This window comes from Lipomyces doorenjongii (assembly GCF_038497915.1).
Source record: "Lipomyces doorenjongii strain NRRL Y-27504 unplaced genomic scaffold V1508scaffold_1, whole genome shotgun sequence".
Lineage (NCBI taxonomy): Eukaryota > Fungi > Ascomycota > Lipomycetes > Lipomycetales > Lipomycetaceae > Lipomyces > Lipomyces doorenjongii.
This window is the reverse complement of record NW_027118068.1, coordinates 259,787-283,399: the sequence shown is the minus strand read 5'-3', so window position 1 is coordinate 283,399 and position 23,613 is coordinate 259,787. Positions and strand designations below refer to the sequence as shown.

The 23,613-nt window shown below is 48.2% G+C and overlaps 6 protein-coding genes across 6 annotated transcripts; 2 read left to right on the top strand and 4 right to left on the bottom strand.

Moving 5' to 3' along the window:
• Positions 1-605: 605 nt before the first annotated feature.
• Positions 606-1,948, bottom strand: V1508DRAFT_407626 (beta-lactamase-like protein). Its single transcript, XM_066938889.1, has one exon. The coding sequence runs from the start codon at positions 1,741-1,743 to the stop codon at positions 784-786; it is 960 nt and encodes a 319-aa protein (XP_066799010.1). The 5' UTR covers positions 1,744-1,948; the 3' UTR covers positions 606-783.
• A 1,589-nt stretch (positions 1,949-3,537) lies between these two features.
• On the top strand, positions 3,538-6,246 carry V1508DRAFT_362872 (fungal-specific transcription factor domain-containing protein; the record flags this gene model as incomplete). Its single annotated transcript, XM_066937250.1, has 4 exons — positions 3,538-3,621; positions 3,680-3,750; positions 3,802-4,295; positions 4,335-6,246. The coding sequence occupies 4 exons, from the start codon at positions 3,538-3,540 to the stop codon at positions 5,945-5,947; spliced, it is 2,262 nt and encodes a 753-aa protein (XP_066799009.1). The 3' UTR covers positions 5,948-6,246.
• A 1,813-nt stretch (positions 6,247-8,059) lies between these two features.
• V1508DRAFT_347327 (uncharacterized protein) lies at positions 8,060-9,926 on the bottom strand (the record flags this gene model as incomplete). Its single annotated transcript, XM_066936688.1, has 2 exons — positions 8,060-8,344; positions 8,397-9,926. The coding sequence occupies 2 exons, from the start codon at positions 9,924-9,926 to the stop codon at positions 8,060-8,062; spliced, it is 1,815 nt and encodes a 604-aa protein (XP_066799008.1).
• A 1,768-nt stretch (positions 9,927-11,694) lies between these two features.
• V1508DRAFT_4987 (uncharacterized protein) lies at positions 11,695-14,714 on the bottom strand. Its single transcript, XM_066942938.1, has 5 exons — positions 14,402-14,714; positions 14,175-14,339; positions 14,007-14,117; positions 12,191-13,947; positions 11,695-12,129 (listed from the first exon to the last, which is right to left on the bottom strand). The coding sequence occupies exons 1-5, from the start codon at positions 14,591-14,593 to the stop codon at positions 12,051-12,053; spliced, it is 2,304 nt and encodes a 767-aa protein (XP_066799007.1). The 5' UTR covers positions 14,594-14,714; the 3' UTR covers positions 11,695-12,050.
• A 698-nt stretch (positions 14,715-15,412) lies between these two features.
• Positions 15,413-17,508, bottom strand: V1508DRAFT_407613 (uncharacterized protein). Its single transcript, XM_066938888.1, has 2 exons — positions 17,418-17,508; positions 15,413-17,348 (listed from the first exon to the last, which is right to left on the bottom strand). Exon 2 carries the CDS (start codon positions 17,101-17,103, stop codon positions 15,778-15,780), a length of 1,326 nt encoding a protein of 441 aa, XP_066799006.1. The 5' UTR covers positions 17,104-17,348; positions 17,418-17,508; the 3' UTR covers positions 15,413-15,777.
• Positions 17,509-18,680: 1,172 nt separating this feature from the next.
• On the top strand, positions 18,681-21,947 carry V1508DRAFT_362864 (chitin synthase-domain-containing protein). Its single transcript, XM_066937249.1, has 6 exons — positions 18,681-19,264; positions 19,312-19,394; positions 19,445-19,702; positions 19,760-20,114; positions 20,164-20,952; positions 21,001-21,947. The coding sequence occupies exons 1-6, from the start codon at positions 18,801-18,803 to the stop codon at positions 21,776-21,778; spliced, it is 2,727 nt and encodes a 908-aa protein (XP_066799005.1). The 5' UTR covers positions 18,681-18,800; the 3' UTR covers positions 21,779-21,947.
• Positions 21,948-23,613: the final 1,666 nt, after the last annotated feature.

Below are 23,613 nucleotides of genomic sequence, written 5' to 3'. Positions count from 1 at the left end.
TGCAACTGACTTACCGCATGGCCAGGGCTACTTTTATAGATATGCAGATACCTTAACTCCATACAGGTTAACAGGTGTTACGTTCACATTTCATGGGTGCAAAGTGAGTCCTAACTTTTTGTGCAGTTGTTGAGAGGGGTTAGGGATGTCGTCGGGAAATGCTCGTCGCAAAATTTTTTAACTTATCCATTCGGATATTGCTCTGATGTACCGCATATAGTCTGCGGGTTTTAATCCATCCATGGAAGTTTTCTTAGAATAATTATATAGTAATATGATTCAATTAATATTCCGAGCCCGAGCCCGAGCCCGAGCCCGATCCCGATCCCGATTTCCAACGTCAAGTTGTCAACGAAGAAGATTTCACCTACACAACTAGGTATTGAACAACTAGCACACTTGTCAAATTCCACCAGATAGGATTTTACTACTCTCTGGTGAGCCGATGTTCGTGCTGAAAGCAATTATACTTGTGCTGTGTATCTCATATTCTGAGACAACGCGGTGGAGGTAATCTTAGTGCCAGACATGCAGTTCAGTTCCTACGATTGTAATGTGGCCGGTATACTTCTACATATTTTTATCACATGTAACGATCGACTCTGTAGATAGTTAAATGTTGGTTGCGGGTGTATTACTGGGAATAAGTTAGCTCAGCCCCCAACCCTCCCGACATTCCATATTTTACTTTTCTATGTACAAAGCGCCGGTTTGGACGACTTGAGGCATTAGATTCACTATTCGCGCCCAAGTTCCCAATAATATATCTTTCCCACATATACACTACGCAGAAACCGGCGCCGGCAGTTCCCACTCGAACCCGAAGTACTTCTTCGCCTCCTCAAGCTTAGTGTCAATGCACATGAATCCGACATTATTAGCCTCGTTCATGTAAATAAGGATGTTCTTCTGACGCATGACTTTCTGCTCCGTCAAGATAGCCTTGCCCTTCAGCGTGTTCCAGAAACATTCCTGAGTCTCGATGATAAGCTTCTCCGTGTCAGCGGAATCAGTGATATGGCCCGACGCTGTGGTAACACGGACACCGAGCGGCTCGAGCTCCTTGTTCTTGGCCTGCACGTATTTGAGCATCATGTCTATGCTCGCAACGTACTCAATCATATTGGACGTCTCGATGATGTAGATCGGGAGGACCTCGTAGAGAGAGTCGCCGGCGTAAAAGACATGCTCCTCGGAGTCGTACAGCGCGATTTCGTCCGGTGTGTGACCTGGCGTGATGAGAGCCTCGAGGTGGAGATCGACACCGTTGAATGTGAGATGCTCATTCTGCTCAAGCCAGTGCGAGACCGTGAACTTTGGCGTTGGGATGTTGAAAGCGCAGCAGAGCGAATTGCAGCCGAGATCGTTGAGAATGTACTCCTGCGAGTATCCGGAGATAAAGATCGACGAGTCATCAGCGAACTCAAAAAGGCCGCCGATGTGGTCGTAGTGAGTATGCGTGATGAAAACAAGCCAATGCTTGTTCTTGGTCTCACTCGTCTCTGGGTCAACATACTTGAGCTTGCCTTCGTTCTCGAGATTAGTTTCAATGTATCGTCGGATGGACTTCTCTTCTACCGTAGGGTCCTTGGCGTGGTTGGGACCGCAGCCAGTGTCAATGAGGACCAGAAGTGTGGGGTACACCTTCACGTAGATGAATGGGAGCTCATTAAGCGAGTCGTCCTGGACGACTTTGTAGGTGCTCTTGTTAAGAGGCGTAAAAGAGAAGCAGGAAGTCATCATTTTGGCTGATTCGAGGCAATTGAGAATGAGAAGAATACGAAAGAGAAGAATAACCGAACGAAAGAGAAGAATAACCGACCGCTTGCACTAGCGTCAGAAGGGGCTTTTACTTAGACTGGCACACCAGGCCGAGACGAGTCGACTCTCAAGATCGATAAGACATTGATAAGACCATGACTCGTGCCCTCCGACTCAATAGCAATGCAGACAATGTAAGCAACAGTTACTGCGTAATTATATTCGAACGTTGCTACTAGTCCTTAAATGAATAGATACTATTGCATGAGCCGCACTAAGAGCGGCTTTCAAGCGGTAACGGTCAATCCTTGTTCCAGCATAAAGTCCGCGCAGAGTGAGACTCAGGCAAACTCTATTTGCTAAGCCATGATACGTCTTGCGTACATATCATGCTCTTGGCCTTGTTGAAGGCAAAGTTACAATGAATGCACGGGCTATCCTGAGAGAGCTCTTTTGCGGTTTCTGGGACTGATAGTTGAAGGTCATGTTTGGTCATCGGGCTCTATGAGCTCGGCGAATCATTTCGTTGTAGCTGAGGCCGGCTGCCTTGGAGGAAATTCGTGCCACCAGGTGAATGCGGTGATGAGATGGGACGAGGTTAAGTTAGGATGCGCAGAGCTGTCAATGGCAGTAGGGTAGCAATTGGCGAGGAATCAGGCCCCGTACTACGGTTGATATAAGTTTGCTACCACCACTCAAGAAATGGTAGGTCTTATAAACTACACAGAATCATAGAGAGTCAGTAATGCAACATGCGTGGTACATGTAGTTTGGACCATTTTTCAAATATACGTTGTACGTCGGCGGATGTCGTTGCTGTAATTGTTGCTGCAATTACACAATAGGAGCAGGTTGAGGTCACTTGACGCGGAAAAATTGCGGAGGACGAAGACGGCGGAAGTTAGTCACGCTAACGATAATCTGCTAAGAAATAGTGTAGTAGCTGCAGGATATGAGTATGCTCTGTTTGTGAGCTACCAAAATGTCTCTGCGAGTAGCAATCAGAAATAGCCCATATGTGTAGTACATAATATAGTGTAGCAGGACTGGTTAGGACTTACTGGGAATAGAATACCTAGTTGCGATGTAAGCGGCAGCAAAATCAAAGAACTTTGCGCATTCGATAGACGATCTATAAGTAGCCAGCCAGGCGGAGACTAAGTTTCGGAGATAGGAGCGGCTGCTTGGAGCTTCTCCTAATGCTGGCGGCTTGCCATTGGCTAGATGCCTGTAGTTATCCGGAAACTGCCGGGCGTGTTGGCTCTATATACGGGGTGCATCATTTGAGCAGCAGTAAAGGGCCAGCGGACAAGGTAGGAGCCATGGCTTCACAAGGTGTATTCGATTTAATGTGTTGTCCCAGGAAATCCTCACGATGCTGGATGCTGCGCAGGCGGTGTGGAGAAAACCGGTACCGCTGCTCTTGTAACTCTAAAATATTTCGCCGGCTCTGCAGCGCCTGATACTTCTTAATAATAGAAAATAGCGTAGAATAAAGTGTAGCATAGCTGAATTTAGATTCCTATAAATTATAACTACAATATAGTTTGGTAAGGGACCACTTCATTAGGGAGATACTGCACTGGTACGCGAAAGAGCAGTAGAATTATAGAGTGCATCACTCGGACTGACGCCAATGGCATCGCGAAGTAGCACGGCGGGCGCAGGCAACAAGCGCATCGCCAACACCATTCCACTTCTCGACACTCACAGTGCTAGTCAACAACCAGGAACTCCTCTAATTTGTCGATTCCACGGAACCGGCCTTAGCCGCTCATGTTCGTGTTTCCTGCGAATGACGAAGGCTACCGTAAGCGAAAGCGCGCCCACAAGGCCTGTGAACAGTGCAAGAGGAGACGAGTATGTGTTGTCAGAGTAAATCTTTTGAACTTTTTAGTGATCTGACTCTGTCATATAGAAACGATGCGAACCTCCCTTTAAGAATCATGAGCGATGTGCTCCTTGTATGAAAGAAAATATTCCGTGCAGGTAATTGCTGTTTTTAGTCATAGTGTACGTTCGCCATTAATCATCTGCTAGTCTGGTGCCTGTTACAACAAATGATATCGGCGATCCCGAGCAGGGCACTATCGACGACTTGGAAGATACAAGAGCAGTTACGGAACGTGTTGTTAAAGCCGCTGTTGCTCGAGTGTCTGTCTCGCCTACCACTGCTGGAATCAACACGAATCCAGCCGAACCGACAAGTGTGACGAACGGCACGCGAAAGGTTGCTTCCTCCCCAAAAACGTCTGCGTCAGCTGCTGCGACAGCTGCGGCAGCAGTTGCTCCCGTGGCGTCGTCTACGGCAGCGACGTTTGATGATACTGTTGCTACTCCGGCAGCTCACGCCACCTCGCCGGCTCAACCAAAACGTTCAACTTCGTCCTCAACCACAAATGGAATGAAGCCCGTGACATCAACTGCAACGAATGACATCGGCTCCACGCGATTTATTGGAGATCTTGACCCAGCGTCTGTTCTCTTAACACTTCGCAACATGGAGAAAGATCGCATAGGTGTCTGGGTTAAAGGTGCGTCAATGCATCAACCTGTCAACCAGCATCTTATAGCATACCTCGACTCCCTCCACGCTTTTGACCTTCCTCCACGTCAAGATAGAGAAGGTTTGATTAATGTGTATTTCAAATTTGTACATCCTCTCATGCCCCTACTGGACAAGGCCGCCTTCTTACGCCAGCACGCGCGTGATGAATGCCCGACACTACTCCTTCACGCAGTGCAGCTGGCTGCCTGTCGTCATTCCTCTGCTCGAAAGTTCATCCACCTACGGTCCCCTCGGCATTTTGCCTCGCTCACTGCTGCCAAAATTCGTGCTCTTATCTTCGCAGACATCGAACGCGATAAACTGACCGTTGTTCGTGCTCTCGCGCTATTGTCTCTGCATTCCGAAGGTTCCGATGGTTTGGAGAAATCATGCTCGGATTTGGAGCAAGCCTTCCATTACGCACACTTCCTCGGTCTTCACCACGAGCGACGTTCACATCCTGACCAAGCACCCATTCGCCGCCTATGGTGGTGTCTTTGGTGCCTCGATCGCATGTCGGCATGCGTATCTGCTCGCCCTGTCATATCCCGACTGGATGACGTTGGAGTTACTGGATTGCGGTCAAATGAAGAAGGATGGCTCAGTAAGCTTTACGAGGTTTGTCAGGTTCTCGATCGCGTGATTATGATGTATCGACCGCTTGGATCTACACTGCCTCCTGAAGTTGACTTACATGTGACATACGGACCAGACGATGTAAAATCGCCATTTGCCTCTTTCTTGCAACTTCTTCGTCATGCTGCGTGCATATTGGCTCACAAGCGCGCTCCGGAGGCCCCTGAAGTTAACGCTTCGATTTTGTTACATTCGACGTCGCAAATTCTCCATATTGTGCGGACGCAATCACAACTGCCTCCATTCCCGGTCGTCCCGTATGCCGTGTCGCTCACATTGACGGTTTATCTCCGACTATATCCTTCCCCAGAGGCTACAGCCGGGTGGCACGAAAGTTGTGCAGTGCTGGACGACCTCGCAAAGACGTGGTGGGTTGCAGAGGCTATGGGGGGCATGGCGAGGTCCGTGTTCCGCAAGTTGGAAGAAGATCTTGCAAATAGACAAGCCGTCGAAGAAGCCATGGCCGCTGCGTCAGGACTCTCCGCACCAGCTCGCCCTCCTCCTCCGCCGGCTGCACCTGGACCGTCCCCCGCAAAGCCATCGCGCCGTTCTACGTCAAAGAAGGAATCGAAGTCGCGGGCGCAAACTAAGGATTCAGCTGAGCAAGTGCTGCCATTGCCGTCGTCTACTCTGCCGACATCTGTGCCGACCACATCGACTGGAGCAAGCAGTACGCTTGCCAATACTTCCGTGTCAACACCAATATCTGGAACAGCACCGCCGGTTTCCGTCGCCACGCCCTCGTTGGAAACGCAGTTTTTGGAAATGTTCTCAGACTTGCCTAACCCGACTAGTTTCTTAGATCAAGCTCTTATGCTTGATGATTTTGCCGGATTGTCAGAACTCTGGATTCCGGATATGCAATTTGAAGAAACTGCGGTGGCATCTAGCAGCAGTGCCGCCGCTGCGAGTATTTCCACTAATGCGAATGTACACACGCCATTTGCAATTCCTGGGTTTCTACCCACGAACGGAAACGAGTCGGTCAAGTATTTGAAGTAATAGGAGTTTTGATATACGCGCGGGATCCGGATGGCCGTGAACCCTTAGTATAAGATATAAACTTTTTGTTGAAGTTATTTGTTGGGAACAAGTAATGGGGCATGCATTTTGACGATTTTTCTCCGGACCGGAAAATTTGGTATGTAACAATATTTTGCATTTGAAATGGATACGCGCATGTATTTCTGTAAATTGTTGAGGTCTGAAATGTGCTGTACGTTGACTAGGTCATGTGGGAAAGTGATGGTGTCTATGATTATACGTTAGTCCCGACAATGGTGCATAACCCTAACCCAAATAACCATGGAATTCATACGTATGGTTGACATTTTCGGCCAACCGAATAAAAGATGCAGACAGCTTCCTTAACCACTGCCAGCATCATCGATGGAACCCTGGCGGTTTACCGACCGATACAACTGCGTCTAGTGTGGTGGTTGCATTTGCTATAATCCAGCATGTATGCTTGCACAATCAACACGAAGTGACCCATGTCGCGAGAGTTTAATAATGTATACAAAAACACGTGAATATTCCTGCTTGCTAGACATGGTAGGTATCCGCCACGCGTCTTAAACAATCAAGGGGGATAGGTTGTCCGCAGTAATTATTAATCCCGCCAATGACAATCCTGGCGGCGATCTTCCTGTCGATATATCGGAGTTTAGACTCATACAGGGGTTGGAAATTTTATTGCCGGAATTAAGATGCATAGGGATGCGACCGAAAAGCCATCAGCACGGTTTCGTCAGATGCTTCGGCAGGCAAGTTTCCAAATTGATATCAAGCCTTGGGAGCCAACGAGCTGTTTACGGGCTTACGGCTCACTTTTTAGTTGCTCCAACACTTAGGTACAGACTTGAAACTCAAAACCCACGGCAACAAACCAAAACAAAAAACTTAAGCCGATGTACTCAAACCTTATATTCCATCGTTAAACGTTAATCCACAAAAAAAATTAATTTCATGGCACCATGCACGTCTCGACTCTGTGGCTTTTGGAGCTAGGTTTTCTTTCGTGAATTTGTCAAAAAAGATGGTGATGTATGGGGGACTAACTATTTTGTTTAGGGGACTAGCTTAATGGAAAGAAAATAACTCCTGAATTTGTCGCGAAATGAAATCTTCACCCGCAGTTGCTATAGAGTGTTGTCGGATAACACTGTGGACTGATAATACCTGGGCTTTTCTTCACCGGAAGTGACTGTCGCAAGCTTGAACAGTGTGACCAAAAATGACGCCATGCATGGTCGTCGGAGTGCCTCTACCTACGTTGGTGCGATGCAATGTACGATTTGATGACCTCGAATCGAAAATCAACAATTTGTAAACAAGTTGATGGTGCATTCTGACATACGCAATATAGCGCAGGTGTACAACAATTCAACTAAGCAAGGGTGAATGGGTTAGGGAATAGTGGAAGATATTTATAGCTCGCACAATGTTGCTTTTTATTGTCGACGCACAGCCAGCCAGGCGCATCGGCTAAAATAATAATACAGCTATTACAAGATCGCTAAAAATACAACAAGTTAAACTTTATCAATGCGTATTGCCTAACTGCGAGTCAATTTAATAGCGTTTTTTGCGCCGCAACATTGACAGATCAACTTTCCGACTGGCCGATGAATTTGGCTTCTTTGGGCTGTATTAGTAAGTCTTTTTCTTTGCACCGGCATGTATGATTACAGGCAAATTCGCTGCTATGTTGTATATCTTATTTGCATGCACGGGTATTGGTGCATTTCGAGCGATCGTCAAGAGATGACGTCTTTGATTTTGACACAACGTTGACATTATTGACACGCCTACTTGCAATACGACTTTTAAGAGTGGTTTAAACAAAAGATCTAGAACATGAATTAATTCTGAAGCTATGCGAACTTCGAAAACCAAGAGATTGCATAATACCATCATATACATAAAAGTCATTGACCCGAGTACTACCTAGATTACAAACACGTCCACCCTACGCCAAAAAAAGGAGTTCCATAGATTACAAAAGATACGCGTACACAAAAATATTACCAAAAGTAGCAACTAATACATACGGAGAATGAAAAAAGACTGTCGTCATATAATTACAAGATGCATGATACACATTGGCAGACACTAGCTATGACTGAAAAACTCGGGCACTTCCCATACGCCGAGGCGCGAGCCTGGTTGCGGTGTCTGTTGCGCCTGTTGGTTTTGTTCTGGCAGTGGGCTCACCTGTGGGAGACCTGTTCTTTGATGGATTGCCCCGGGACCGGAACCGACCGCGGCCGCAGTGTTCATAATTGTTGCTCTTGGTTGGGTCGGCGGAACCAGAGTGTACTCTTGCGGCGGAGGGGGGGGCGGTGGCGGGGGCGGTGGCTGCAGGCTTTTTGTTGGGGGAGGCCCATATGATGCGGACTGTATTGTTAGCTTTGACACATGCGCGATACAGATGTGAAATTAGACATACGTATTTTCCTACAATTTTCTTCAACGCTGGCCCAAGGATCTTCCACGGAAAGACTTTAACGTCTTTTTCGATATTTCGCGGCTTCGGGTTCGGAAACGCCATAATGAGCTTGAAAAACTGCTCACTCTCAATTCGGCCCTTGCTGACAGTGAGCGGACGATAACCTTCGAGATTGCGCCTGATCCGGTTCTTTTCCTCGACCGTGAACCGGGCTGAGACGAGTTGCTCAAGCAGGAATATGCAGTCAACTGAAGTGACGTAAAACTCTTTCCGCGCGGCCCAGTAAATGCACGACATGACACACTCGCCCTCGCCGCGGCTCGCCCGCTCTGGCTGTGGCGGCTGCATGCTCGCGACGTATTCTGTCTGCGAGGTCGGGTTGGCAGTGGCCCGGATGACGGCGCCGCGCTGGCTGTACACAAACTTGACTAGTCGGCGTTGGGCTTTCCACTCGTCAGCGGACCAGTTGCGCGCGAGCGCCTCGAGATCTGACTGGATGCGTAATGACGCCCTATTTGGTGCTGGAACTGGAGGTGAGCCTGCAGCGGTGTTTGCAAATGGCGGGAGCGTTGAGGTGCGTACGAGGGCAGGAACCGGGAGGGAGCCATCATCTTCTTCGGTTGTCGTGGTCTGTGTCTGTGTCTGTCGCGGGTACGAGTAGGAAGTGGACTGTGGCTGTTGCTGTGGATGGTAGGACTGTATTGACGGCAGTGTGTCGTAGGAATTATTCGCGGGTGTGGCAGCCGATGGCGCAGATGACCCTGCGGCGGAAGTGTAAGCCTGGGCCGGTTGGAAGGACGACTGTGGTTGCGGAAGGGTCGCGTAGTTCGAGTAAGAGTACCGCTGGCCGCGCGGATCGCGCAGCAATAGCTGCTGGTTGTTGTGAGAAAAAATGCCCGATTCTGTGGAGCCGTATGCGTAATTCGGGTGGTGAGACTCGTACGAGGTCGTAGACGAACTCGTCGAAATGTCGTATGAGGCTCGCCTAAACTGAGGCTGCTGGGATTGCTGGGACAGCGGCGCGGAAGACTGTGAGCTCGACATAACTTGAGACGATGGCGGGGGCTGGTACGATTGAGATGATGGTGGCGGTTGGCAGGTAAAGTCCGTGACGGTGAGCGAGCCGAGCTCGCGGCCGGCGTTATCTTCGACGAGCAAGTAGACTGGAATAGGCTGGTTGATCCAGTTGTCTGGCAGCTGTGGGACTGTCGAGGTGAGCGCAAAGTAGTGCGGACTGATGACCTGACGGGCGCTTGGGTGAGGAGGGGCAGAGCGGGAGACGGCTGCCACGCATCTGAGCGATCCGAAGACGATTCTGAGGATGAGCGGCGCAGGTTGTTCGAGGAGGTCGACAGCGGAGGCAACATAGACTGTGAAAGCGCCGCCCTCAGTACCGCGTGGGTCTGAGCAGCCCACGACGGTAGGGAACTGGTTCATGGGACGGAGAGCGATCGGCGAGGAAGCTGATGAGGACGATATTCGTGGGACAGGGAGCGGCGGGAGCTGTGCGGCCGGAGGTACGCAGAGCATGGGCCCGGTGAGTAGCAGACGCGGGCGGAACTATCGAGAGCAGAAGTCTGACGAGGCGAAGGAAGAGGAGAGGAAGAGAAGTAGCTGCGAGGATGCGGCGCTGGAGGATAATAAAGAGTCCTGTGGGAAGACGGCGGAAGGAGCCGAGTACGCGGGACAAATGTAGCGACGAGCTTAGAGAGAGAAGCACAGCAACTGGCGTTCACTCGCGCTGGAAGCCCAGCCCAGCCTGTGTACAAGCCGTGACCAGTTAGTGACTCCAATGACCCGATCGACAGGAGGACAGTAGTGATTGTTAGGTAGTGGAATGGAAATTAGTGAACAGTGAACAGGTTTGGATCCTGGGCAGCAAGCGACGATCAAAGCTGCCAGAGCGGCCAGACTGCGTGCTGATATCTCCGCGTCCCCTCCTTCCGACAGTGTCGCACAGACTTTTTTGCGTTTGCGGTCTGCAGCGCTGCTGCATGCAAACTTAAATAATTGCCCTCGTCCACCGCCGGGGAACAAGGCCTGTGCCTGTCACTGTGTCACATCTCCGCCAGCCCTTAAATTGTGGTTCACAGACCGCCAACCGCAGGCTTAGCTGTGTTGACTGTGGACTCTAGCACAGCCCAGGTTCGATAGACACGGCCAACTGCGGTGGGCGAGGCAAATGTGCATCGTAAGATAGAGGCCTGCCGCCGTGCCGTCGCCGTAGCCGCTGCCGTTGCCCTTTTGCCATCGCCGTAGCCGTCGTCAGCAGACATTAGCCAGCTCAAGGGACGAGAGGTACGACATGTGCGACCTGTGGCTCGTGTTTGCTATAGTAGTCCATGCGCATGTCTGCCTGCGCGCATTAAGCTCTAGCGTTAGTACCCTTGACCCGAAATCACTGCATTTGCACCATAAGTGCATGGAGGTCGGGCTGGTACCATAGGGGCAAAGCGCCAGCGATCCAAGTAACCGCTGCCCAACAGCGCAATCCAGCTGGCGCATGCATTTTAACAACTGCGCCGCCGTGTCTAAAGAACGGACCGAGGTAAAAACATATAGCGTGAGGCTTGCTCGCATTTTCACGCATAACACTAGGCTGTTCCCGGTTAGTGCAAACCCAATTGTGGTGGCCTCGCATGAGGGCAAGACCGGCAAGGAACAACTAGACCTTCTTGCTTCATCCGTCACGGAGCCAATTCAGTGCTGACACCACCGCTGCCGACTATTTTCCCCCTTCTCTCGCGAGCTTAACCTAAGCCAAGCCCGGCTCCGCCCCATGCTCGAGCACACGCGCGCGCACGTGAAGTTCCGCAGTGATACATACAGTGTACAACTGAGCGCGGCTGAGACTTACTCCCTCGCCAAAGTTCAAATGTCTGCTGTCGCCTGCTTAATTGTTTCGAACTCTGTGTCCCATGGCCGCAGAGACCCAAAACCATTGCTGTGCCTCGCTATTCATATCCGAAGCTATCCTAGATATACATTGCCCACGTCGCGCTCAGCAAGTGACCAACTTTGACCTACCGTGGCTGGTGTTTGTGTCAGCATCGTAGATCATTAAACAGGGGGCATCCCGTGAATTGGCTAAGTTTAATACTTAGTATTCAGATACCCATCATACATCCCACGTGATCTGAAAAAGCGCAAACTCTATCCTGGGTACCAACATACTTACTGCACGACGCCAGAGCCGCACCATATCTGCGCCCTGTGTGGAAGAACTCCCTGCAGCGGTATATTTTCCGGAACTACTGGGTCTATTTACCCCCCCCCCAAGCACATCGCGGATCCGTGAGTGCCGGAGTAGTATATTACATATTAGTCACTCATAAACCAAGGCACGTCCAGTGCCACGTGACGCGAAAAGTCTGCGGGTACGGCGTCCAACTATTTCCTTTAGGATAACTTGTCAGTACAAGACCCAAACCACGATGTGATAATTGACAACTCCAACCCAACCAACTCGGATGATAGTAATATATTACATAAGCACGGACCACGTTTCGGGATAACTATATTACTCAGTATGTGTTGTAAATGCATTTGTATACAGTTCTCTTATGCAGGTCTGACTTGAGTTCTATATCCCTTAACACACGGTCCATGACCCATACAGATCTCACAGTTGCGTCAGGACAAGCGCCAAGGAAACTACTTTAGCCGCTGCTCCCGGATTTGCCTCGAGTACCAGTGAGATTCTGTAACATCCTCATAAAGTGCATGTTTATTCCTAGACAATTCACAATTAGCATTCATATACTCAATGACCTTCCTGTAGCCTGCCGACATACCCATTCTTGACGTCAGAGAGCAGCCAGTCACTATCGCGAAGAGCAATCAGGTCCATCCTAACATCGACACCCAACTTAGCCCAACTTTCTATACTGTCCGCTCCCAAAAAACAATATGATACAACCAGTGTCTTCAAGTGACAACAAAATTTCTTGTAGTCTTCTGGGTGAGCGTATAAAGTCAACGACAGCTCTGCCGCAGCCATTGCCTTGTACTCCCGCGTAAGAAACCGAGTGACGCCGTCGGCAGTAATTTGAATGTTTCCAGAAATATCTATATACTCTAGCTGCTTAAGTCGTTGGAATGACACAAGAGCTTTGTCGGAGAGATCTGTATGTGCAACACCAAGTTTCCGCAGATTTGGGAACATGTCACATACCAAGTCCGACACGTAGTATTCGTTTGTCACTCTCAACCCAGTAAATGAAAATTCGGTCATGTACATCGAGATTTTGTCCGCACTGACATATTGGACAGACCAATCCATTCTACAAAAACTAATGTTGAGGCTCGTGAGATTGTGCTGGTGAAACCGAGCTAGGCGGTCTATTAAATGATCAGACCTTGCTAGTCCTAATACGAATAGCTCTGTGATATTTTGATATTCATCACGAAGTTGCGAATCCATTGCCACAGCTGCTGGCAGTGGAACTCCCATTCTAAATTCAGCGGTGTCCGTATTATCCAGCACCATTCCTCCGCCTGCTGTACGAAAGCACAACCGGGGACAGGTGTTGGAATCGAGATACAACGACTCACAGGAATCGGGCAGAATAGGCACCCCCCCAAGGTCGCTCCTGTCGAGGTTGCAAACTTTGAGAGTTGGCACTAACTCCCTCAGATTTAATCTTTCCGCCCATGATGTATCTTCGTGTACAACCAGCCGATGTATTCCGTCGCCATATCGAATATTGATGCAGTGAAATTCTTCCAACTTAGGTGTGAGCTTAAGAAGCCGCTCAATACCCTTTACCGTAGTGACATAGGTTTTAGAATCCCATATGTACGGAAACGAGTCTTTTATTTTCGTCGGCCCACCAAGTCGTAGTACTCTAAGCTGCGGCTGCGGACGAAGGTTCTTGGAAAGCACACGATGCGCATTTAAATATGTTACGGCTTCATATGACTTCACGAGGTCGTACGTTGCGTAACAATCTAGAACCTTCAACCTTGGAAACAATCCCAGTGCAAACATGTCAACAACATGCGGTGAATTCTCAAAGCGGACTCGCAACTCTTCAAGATTTTGAAACCGTTTGCGCTCACGATCACCAAAATGCCTCCAATCATTAAAGAAACTTGCGCAAAAGTCCGCCTGAAAGCTCCGCAACTTGTTAATAGTGGCAGTCTCTGGACCTCTGTCTGCTGAGTCACCTTCTCGAAATAGGAGATTCATGCACGCAGTTGCGTCCTTGTGTACAATATTGCTTATTAGTACCTCTGTCACATTCCCTTCCGCGTAACGCAAAGCGGATCGCACGGCTGACATTGGCACGGCCTGAATTGTCTGCGTGAAATCCAATACGTGCCATAACTTCTGCGTGTGTATTATGGTTTGTTGCCAAGTCTTGCTGACTCTCTGATATGAGAAAAGGTCATGCGTTGGAATATAGCTCAGAATATTAACCAAAACTTCAGTGGGTAACTTTTGGAATCGGTCTACACCGTTCGGATTCGTTGCTTCATTGATTGTGCCAACACTGCTGCCTGCCATATCCTTCATGTCGGATGCCGCCAGGTACATCGATTTTAAAGTCTACGGCATGCCTTTAGCTAACACCAGACCCTACTTGAACTACGCACTTCAGAACCCACCATGTAGAACCTAGCACTCCTATCCGCAAGATCAAGTCCTTCTTTATAAATAGCCATTGCACGAGAATATTCAAGCAATAACTCATAGATCTTGCCTTCCCGTATGTACCCCTGGTCCAGTCAGGTATAATCCATACTTTCAACTTGTTGCTTTAAGTGTGAACATACCAGTGGATTCGTGGGCTCGGTAGATATCATCTCGATGGCGTTCTGCATGGCGAATCGATACGCACCCACAGCTATCGCAGCTTCTGCTCGGGCGTTAAGACAATCCATGTAAATAGCACATTCATTGCTGCTCATCGTAGTCGACGTGGCTGCAATCTCCATGACCTATAGTTCTCCGGTATTAGACATGCGCCTAAGAAAACAAATCGTCAATTCAGCTAGCTTACACGACCAAAAGCCGCATACGAACTCTCCCATTTCCTTTCTGAGAATAGTTTTCGGGCAACAGTGAGATATCCTTGCTCGTCGTTGCTCGCGAGCTCGCCGATTGCATCGATCCATTTCGTGACTTCCAAGTCATATGAGATACGTCGCGGTAGTTGATCAAATATTGAAGACTCGGATTCTGCAATCGGCATCGTCTTATCCGGGAAAATGTAGAATAACTATGGACCCGACGCGGCTACCAGTTGTCGGATAGCGATTGGGAACTCCCTTCGATCCCCTGAGACCTAGGGCCGAACTTCGACTCTAGCGCCGCACTAAATACAACATCTGCCAGCTATCGCATGTCGACAGACTGTCAGTCGAAAATAGGCGAATATAAAATTACGACCAGTCTTTAGCGCCTGCCAACTTCTTTTCATCCCCATGTACTCGATCTCGCTTTTTGTTGGAGCGCGCGGTTAAAGAACTCTTGGTCGGTGTGGACGATGCAGGGCGGGTGGTCGTGCCACCGAAGACTTTGACCTGCCCATTGTGCAAGATGGTGGGCATACCGGAGTATGTCTATAACGAGACTACAATGGTACGAGGCATCACAAGGCAATGCACAGTCACGACCGGCAATTCGAGACTCGGTCGACCTGGCGTACGGCGTCGACGTGATGGAGGGCAAAAACAACAACAGGAAGGACGACGACTAAGCCGGTTCTTGTCCCAATACATGTCGCAAGGGGTAACAGCGGATATGCCGGTTGGAGAAGGTGAAGAGTTTTCCGGTTTGAGCTTGGGGTGAAACGCTGCAATACCGCGCGCTTTTGTGCCCTGGCAGCGAAGTCTACCGAAGTTCTCAGAACGACCTAAAAGCAGCAAGGATTCAGTTGGACGTTGTGGACGCTACTACCGCTCTATTGCTGCACGTTACTTCTGGCTTTGCAATCGGTTGCAAACGCCGGCCGATGGCTAACACGTTGACATTAGATTCTGCAACTCTCAATTGTTCCATAATGATAGTGTCGTTTGTGTGGTAGAATTCACTAGTAGTTATTTATTTAAACTCGGCGCTACAATATCTGCCGTAACTGAGTCGAGTCAGCAGCATATATACATTTAGAAACGAGAGACATAAAACCCGTGCCAAATAGTCCTAACTTGAATATTTGCCGCCTAGCTAGTGAAATTATTGGACATACGCCAATAAAGAGCCAATATGCACGTCCGTCCTGAAAATATTGAAACATTACACCAAGAACCGGCCCTACCATAATCCAAACATTACCTACACCAAACCGCGTCGGATATGTAACAATATACACAATAGATGATCAATGTAGATGATCAATGTAACATGACTGATGGGTCACTTAGTGTGTAACAGTTACTACTCGTTGCAAGAAAAGCCTGGCTTATGTTCTTCCTCTGGAGTCATCAAGAGGCCATGGAAATGGCTTTTATAGTCATTATAGTCAAAGCTTTTCTGTCGAGTCTGGAATAATAGCGTGGGCGACCAAGATCCGTCGTTCCCCTTCTCTGCTTTTACGCTGCTGGTCGCACCTTCGAAGGACGGGAACGCACTATCGGCGCCCTTGCGAAGAAGATCATCATCGATCTCACCTGACATAGCACCGTTATTGCTAGTAGTGTTGCCATCTGGTGATTGCACCGATTGACCTTCATACTGCGGACCCTCTTCACCTGATTCGTTTGGTGCCAGTGGCCGGGAGCCAGGGGTTGGCTCCGTGTCATGGAAAGTATGTGCCTTATTGTGCCTCGACGGCGCAACCATTCGATAGTGATGCCCCGGCGTGGACGGCGGAACTCCAACTACTTGGCCCCCTCCATCACCAATTTTGATGGCCGAAACACGATTCTCGAGAGTCTTGACGGACGGCGTCATAGTCGCGGCCACGGGATTCTCTGCTGACTCATCGGAATTCTTCCGACTTTCTGCTCGTCGCGCAGTCAATTCTGTCTGGTAGTTTGTCGATGATCGCCGCCCTAAAAAGACAGGCCTTGGCGACGAGCTGTCGGACTCTGTGTCAGTCTCGTCGTCTGGTCCAAGCAAATGGTCCGGCTCTAGTGTAAGAGGATTCTCATTTGGCGATTTGCTATCTTGTTCGAGAAGTAAACGCGTGTTGTTCCCTGCTGCGGAGAACGTATAGTGTGATTTGTCGTAAGTCGGCGTCCGGAAATGGATAGATGGACGGTCACCTCCGGATTGCAAGATCTCATCCGACTGGGCTTGCTTACTATCATGATGATGGCGATAGTGATAGTGGTGATGCTTGGGCTTCTCCTGTTCCGACAATTTCCCTAGATCTCCTTGTACGGGAGTATGCTTGTCATGATGGACTAAATTCGACAGCAACGGATGTGGGTCATATAACTTCCACTTGCTGTCTTGGACGTAGGGGCGACTGTGTTCGAGGTGCCTCCACGAAAATGGTCGATGTTGGATCCCGTGAGGGCTTGTCGGTGGCGCTGTTTCCTGATGACCACGGGCGACCGTTTGTTGATACTCGACATCTTCTGCCGTCTCTGATTCGTATTCCGATGGATCTGCAGACGAATACCCAGCTTGCAAATACCGCTCACCAGCAGGCACTGAGAGTTGAGATAAGTAACGCTGTCTGTCAGACAGCTTGGAATCCAGGGGAGACCGACCGGCAGACGGCTGGTTGCTGGCAGCCATCGTTTTCGTATCCATTATGACTGTGCACCAGTCCTGACAACGGTTAACGAAATTCGGATTCTTTTGCTGAAAACAACTCAATCGATTGCGGGCTCGAATAGGATGACAGGTTAACCAGCGGGCGTCAAAATATATAGATATCCAACGAGATAGCCCCGTGCATAGTTGATTTGCGGGGCTAACAGGATCCCAACCCGCTCATTCGGGAACTCTGTTCTTTATTGCTCCTTGTTCCGGGTCCACAAAAGAACACTTTTGAACTATTACCGCACAATATATAATTAGTACTTTTACATTTGTGCTGAGCTGACAATACGCTTGATATTTACCAGCAGAGGATACCAAAATTCCCTGTATCTTTGATCTTTGGGTCACGTTAGCTCAGTGCTGACCTTGCTGTCCAGCAATATCGGGTCCGCGGTGTGACGTGGGGAGCGGTTTTGTGACGTAGCGCCGTCGAAGTGGCATGACTTCAGAAAATCTGATTTACAAGAAATTTTACAAACGGAACTAATTCTCTGATGTATTGTATGAAAGATCAGTCAGTCGCAGGCATGTTGTATGGGTACTGCCCGAAGTTATGCCTGCAGGAGTCGAGGTCATGTAATTTCCATATTATTTGATATAGCTTATCACACCAGAGACAGCACATCGTCCGAAACAAATGAAAATTTTATACTTATTTCAGGTTCCAATGTAATTTGTCGGCGAATAAAATCGGAACTTCCAACTCTGCTGGGTTCCTATATACAAACTCATACGTCAGAATGCAGTGGTGATTAGTTCCCGTTCCGTTCCAAGTGCGGCTCAAGTTGCTCCATACCACAGGTTGAAGACTGTATATCCATGGCGGCCAGCACCAAGGGTATATAATACAGTCCCGCGTTCGGTCATTTGGTCCTTTCTTCTCGTGACCGAGTCCGCGAGACTATGAATACTTCGTTCTGCGACATCATGAATATTTCGTTCTGTGTGTTGAAAATGCGCTGCCATGCGCACGAAAACCCATGCTCCAGCCCATATGATTTTGAAAGATAAGCGAACCTTTATGGCATTGGATAGTAATATGTGCTATTTGAATATGAATCAACCTACTAGTAAGTTCTTCCGTTTAATAGCGACCAACTAATTCCATAAATATGCCAGCCGGGATACGAAGTTGTTAAGTTTCACATCGATTGACAGTCAGACAGTAGACTATCAGGGGTAGAGCGCAGGACAGAGTTAATCTGTCGGCATCCGCTTGTTACTTTCATGATAGTTCGCTTAATAATTTCCGTATCAAGGGTGTAAATTCGTAAGGCTGGTGGTCCAGGACACAAGCTCAGCCACAACCATACAGAAAATGAAGCAAGAATATACGATGGCCTGGCTTGCATGCACTAGATTGCACTATTGGAGGGCTAATCCTATTTTAGTAAGCTCATTAGCCTTCCAGGCTTATAATTGCAATTTAGGGTTTGCTCTAATGTCCATGGCCCCAGGACCCAAATCTAAATTTTAAGATGGCTGGAAACACAGCCTCACCCCTGGTTTGACGTCCAAATTTAGTTTGATTCCGCCCTCAAAATAAAGAAGTATTTCAACGTACAATTTTTCTTCTACCAAGGTTTGCCACGAGGGTCCTTAATAGACTTCTGTCCCCGAAAACAATCTTTCTGACGGGCTATTCAAATCTGGCAACTGTAACTTAAAGGAGATCAGTAGGCAGGATGTCTTACCAACCAGTGCAGGACCAGGACAGCCAGTCTTACCCGTTGCATTCACTCTCACCAGACCACCAACATCGCGAAGCCCATGCTCTCGACCAGTCGTACTATCCGGACGACACGTACGACTATGACATTGCTAGCGCAGGGTACGCCCTCGGTGACTTTCCTCAGGAGCCAGATGACCAGCCTCTCAGTCTTGGTGGCACCCCTTATGACGGCTACAATCCGTACGGTCCTGAACGGGCGCCAGACTCTTCATTGACGCTCCAGGAAACCTACGCCTTCGACGGATCGCAGTATTCAGAAACTTCCGCGAATGTATCGGATACACTGATCGATAACATGAATCCTGTGGACGAAGAATGGCAGCGCAGACAGGAACCGATTACAAGGAACTTGCAACGCAATGCTACGAGAAAAGTAAAGCTCGTTGGTAAACACAATGTTTACAGTATTGAATACGCGTATGATAGTTTAAGAAATTCGTTTGGTTATAGCTAATTAATAACAGAGTCCCGTCACCGGTCAAGAATGCTATCGAATCCAGGTACCGCGATCTTGAAGGTGGATCGACGGAATTCACCCACATGAGATGTATGCCCATTCGCCATTAATTTCATATTATATCTACTGATCTGGTATAGACACCGCCGCTACCTGCGACCCTGACGAGTTTGTACGTAATGGGTACACTCTTCGGCCGAAGATGTACTACCGAAAGACAGAGTTGTTGATTGCGATCACATACTACAATGAAGACAAGGTCCTCACAGCCCGCACTCTACATGGCGTTATGAAGAATATCAGAGATATCTGCAATCTCAAGCGGACAAAATTTTGGAACAACAATGGACCAGCTTGGCAAAAGATTGTTGTTTGTCTCATTTTTGACGGAATTGATCGTATGTTGTTCAATTGACATAAACACAATGCAAATAATATGCTAATTTGCAATGCAGCTTGTGATAAGAATGTTCTCGACATGCTTGCTACGATTGGTGTCTACCAAGACGGTGTTATGCGCAAGGACATTGATGGCAAGGAGACAGTTGCGCATTTGTTTGAGTATACAACGCAGTCTTGCGTGACTTCCAAGCAGCAGCTCGTCCGGCCAGCTGAAGGCGACTCCGCAAATCTATCGCCGGTTCAGATGATTTTCTGTCTGAAGCAGAAGAACTCGAAGAAGATCAATTCTCACCGATGGCTCTTTAACGCAATTGGAGAAACATTGAAGCCTCAAATCTGTATTCTGCTTGATGCGGGTACAAAGCCAGGCCAGAAGTCCCTTCTTGCTCTTTGGGAGGCATTTCACAAGTATGTAGTGACATCGACCCTTTCAAAAGCACCGTCTAACCACTTATAGTGATGTCAATCTCGGAGGTGCCTGTGGTGAGATTCACGCGATGCTTGGCCGTCATAGTCGTAATCTGCTCAATCCCCTAGTTGCTGCGCAAAATTTTGAGTACAAAATCTCAAATATTCTCGACAAGCCTCTTGAATCTTCCTTTGGATATATTAGTGTCCTTCCAGGTGCTTTTTCTGCGTACAGGTATAGTGCAATCGAGGGCCAGCCACTGCAGCAGTATTTCCATGGTGATCATACGATGGCAAAGAGATTGGGTAAGAAGGGTCTCGAGGGTATGAATATCTTCACGAAGAATATGTTCTTGGCTGAGGACCGGATCCTTTGTTTTGAAGTCACGTTCAAAAGAGGCTGCAAGTGGCATCTGGCGTACGTCAAGGCGGCCAAAGCCGAAACTGATGTTCCAGATCGGGCACCCGAATTCATTTCTCAGCGACGACGATGGCTAAATGGTTCGTTTGCGGCCTCCGTTTATGCCTTGATGCATTTTGGTAGAATGTACCACAGTGGTCATAACATATTCCGGCTCTTTATGTTCCATGTTCAGGAGTTGTACAACTTCGTTTCGATTGTCCTATCATGGATTTCTTTAGCATCATTTTACCTTACCACTGCGATTGTTCTTCAACTTGCAGCTAGCCCAGAAATCATCCCTGGTGTGCAGCCACCTGCATCGTTGCCATTCCATAGCCAGACTGTTAATATTGTTATCTCGGTCGTGATCCAGAACTTATATATAGCCATGCTAGTCGTGTCATTCATTCTTGCCCTCGGAAACAGGCCTAAAGGGTATGTTTCGATATGTGATCATGTGTTGCTGTTGCTAATGCTCTGCAGATCAAAGTACGGTTACTACTTTGCTATCGTCGTATTCGGGTTGATCCAGTACTACGCGCTTGTCGTTTCGTTCATGCTGGTCGTTCAGACACTTCAAACACCAAATTTTACCCGTCCGCCAGATCAAAGCATAGTTGCATTCGTCTTCAGTTCGATTCCCATCCTGATCATTATCGCTTTATGCTCAACGTACGGTGTGTTCTGGGTCGGTTCGTTATTGTACCTCGATCCTTGGCATATGATCAACAGCTTTAGTCAATATGTTTTCTTCATGCCTAGTTTTACGAACATCTTGAACGTGTATGCGTTTTGTAATTGGCACGACGTGTCTTGGGGTACAAAGGGTTCAGACCAAGCAGATGCACTGCCGTCGGCTCAGGTGACGAAAACAGACGGTGAAGCTGCGGTTATCGAAGAGCCAGATATCAATCAAGAAGACATCGACTTGATGTTCGAGGCAACCGTGAAGCGTGCTCTGAAGAAGTACGAGGAGCCAGTTAATAACGAAAAGCCGAGTTTGGACGATTCGTACAGAAACTTTCGCACGAATCTGGTGATTGCGTGGATTTTGACGAATGTTGTCATTGTCCTTTCCATTACGTCAAGCAGTCTGGAAGATATTATCCCGAGTGAAAACACCTCAACGCGTCAAGACAAACGAAAGAATTTCTTTTCGTTCCTGCTTTGGTCTACGGCGATTATTTGCTTGATCAGATTAGTGGGTAATATGGTTTTCCTGATCAAAACAAGTTTCTCGTACTGCTTCATGAAGCGCTAACGCAATCGTTATTTGGTGATTATTCGGTGCCACTGAGTAGTATCACTTGATGAAATGAAATTTTTTTTTTTTTGGGTTTTTATATAGTGTAGTTATGTACGACTGTAGGCCATCACATGTATCTTTGATTAGCTACGATATTGCAATATCAAAATTGAGTCTTATTCTGGCCTATAACATCCGTTTAGCCGATCGAGGACGTCCAGGCTGTCACGAGCTATAACTCTGGGGCCTGTACCTCGATCCTCCAGATATAAAGAGCAGGTGCCGTTATGTGACTGCTTCGATCGTCGAGTTACTTTTAGCCGACATCTGAGTACAATTGCTGCCGACTAATTATTATATGCTGGGAGTTGAGGCTGCGGACTCGATTTGACGTCCATCGGTTCATGCATCCGCTTACCATACCAGGTCGGAACCCAAGTCCGTCCCCACTCGTGTTGCATGGCGGTGTGATGGCAACGTGTATGTGTGCCGCAGCAAGACCATACGCCCTCTGTCAGTGGCGACGATTGAGAATTGAATGACGTAGCAGAGTGGTTTTCTTCACCTCATGGACCGACGACGTATCCTCAGAAATCAAGCCAGGTTGTTATTCATTGTAGAAAATTGCGACGTCGTCCTCATCTTAATCTAAATATGGTTCGACAAATTTTCGGTATTACTTTATATCTAGAACCCGTCGTTCACATGGTCTGAATACTAGGGATACCGCACTTCCGATCCAACCCGTGGTCGAAGAGCTCCCAATGACAAGAACAATGACGTTGCTCCCGCGTGGCACACGAGTTCGTAGATCTTCATTAAATACACTACACATCACACATTAGCGTGTACGAACATGACATGCTTCAGTGCGTTAACTATCGTCACAGATGAGTAGATAAATTGTCAGAATCTAATATGAAAGAATCGGTAACAACTCTCGCGAATGTGGCGAAGACATCACGGGAAGTGCGTAACTGGACTCGAACCCCACGTGGTTACCACGCCACTTTGACCGGTTAAACCGGCCAAACATTAGCGTACAGGGTGGCCTCTTTGAGGACAAGATTGAAGTCGCTGGACGTTGGCATAGAAGTGCAATTTTCGTTGGTTGATGCTGTTCGCCATTGAACGCAATGGGACCTTGCGTCCCTGTCGCAAAATTGTCTCGCCTCGGTAAAATCTCTGAATGCCAGCCGCCGTTCCGTCAGTCCGTCTGATGTGCACCTTTCCCTAAGGGAGAGTGACTGCAACATGTAGGGAAAACGTTTTCGGTCAGACCCACTATTGATCGTCATAGACAATCTCACGTTGCGGTGCGCCGTTGATGACAATCAACATATCGCATTAGCACGATCAAATATACACATTGTGACTATTGTAGTTTGAACTCGTTGGAGAAAACAATTTTGATCCGGTCGTACATGAGCGCTCGCAGAAGTGAATGCATGCAGTGGCAATGCGTGTTCCCGGACAATGATCAAGCTATTATTATTGTTCATTCCACAGTGGTCGCTGCACCCATCAATAAATTTGTCGTTTTTTATAGAACTACGGATACGCCATTAATTCCTTCTCAGTACGTGTTTTATAGAACTACGGATGAGATTGCTTGAGCATCAATAGTTCGCTGTGCGAATCAGCAAGACAAATGAAAAGCCGATATAAATTTGCGGGAGCTTAGGTCTGGAGTATGCATGAACCAAGATTGTTTGCCATCACGAGCGCGCGCACAGGATCGTCGCGTGGACCCCCAAAGAAAACGTACAAAATAAACGCGAGATTCATGTGCACGGAGCTCCCCCAAGCCCTAGCCATTGTTCCCCCCAGCTGCTGGGTCAATGCGCTGT

What these genes read in the sequence shown, in the direction of transcription:
- V1508DRAFT_4987 (XM_066942938.1), bottom strand. Translation starts at nt 14,593, where the DNA reads ATGCCGATTGCAGAATCCGAGTCTTCAATATTTGATCAACTACCGCGA. An exon ending in CCGAGCCCACGAATCCACTG is followed by an intron (nt 14,118 to 14,174) that starts GTATGTTCACAC and finishes TGACTGGACCAG; the next exon opens with GGGTACATACGGGAAGGCAA. An exon ending in CTCTCTGACGTCAAGAATGG is followed by an intron (nt 12,130 to 12,190) that starts GTATGTCGGCAG and finishes TGAATTGTCTAG; the next exon opens with GAATAAACATGCACTTTATG.
- V1508DRAFT_407613 (XM_066938888.1), bottom strand. Translation starts at nt 17,103, where the DNA reads ATGGATACGAAAACGATGGCTGCCAGCAACCAGCCGTCTGCCGGTCGG.
- V1508DRAFT_407626 (XM_066938889.1), bottom strand. Translation starts at nt 1,743, where the DNA reads ATGATGACTTCCTGCTTCTCTTTTACGCCTCTTAACAAGAGCACCTAC.
- V1508DRAFT_362864 (XM_066937249.1), top strand. Translation starts at nt 18,801, where the DNA reads ATGTCTTACCAACCAGTGCAGGACCAGGACAGCCAGTCTTACCCGTTG. An exon ending in CATTTTTGACGGAATTGATC is followed by an intron (nt 19,703 to 19,759) that starts GTATGTTGTTCA and finishes TTTGCAATGCAG; the next exon opens with CTTGTGATAAGAATGTTCTC. An exon ending in CTCGGAAACAGGCCTAAAGG is followed by an intron (nt 20,953 to 21,000) that starts GTATGTTTCGAT and finishes AATGCTCTGCAG; the next exon opens with ATCAAAGTACGGTTACTACT.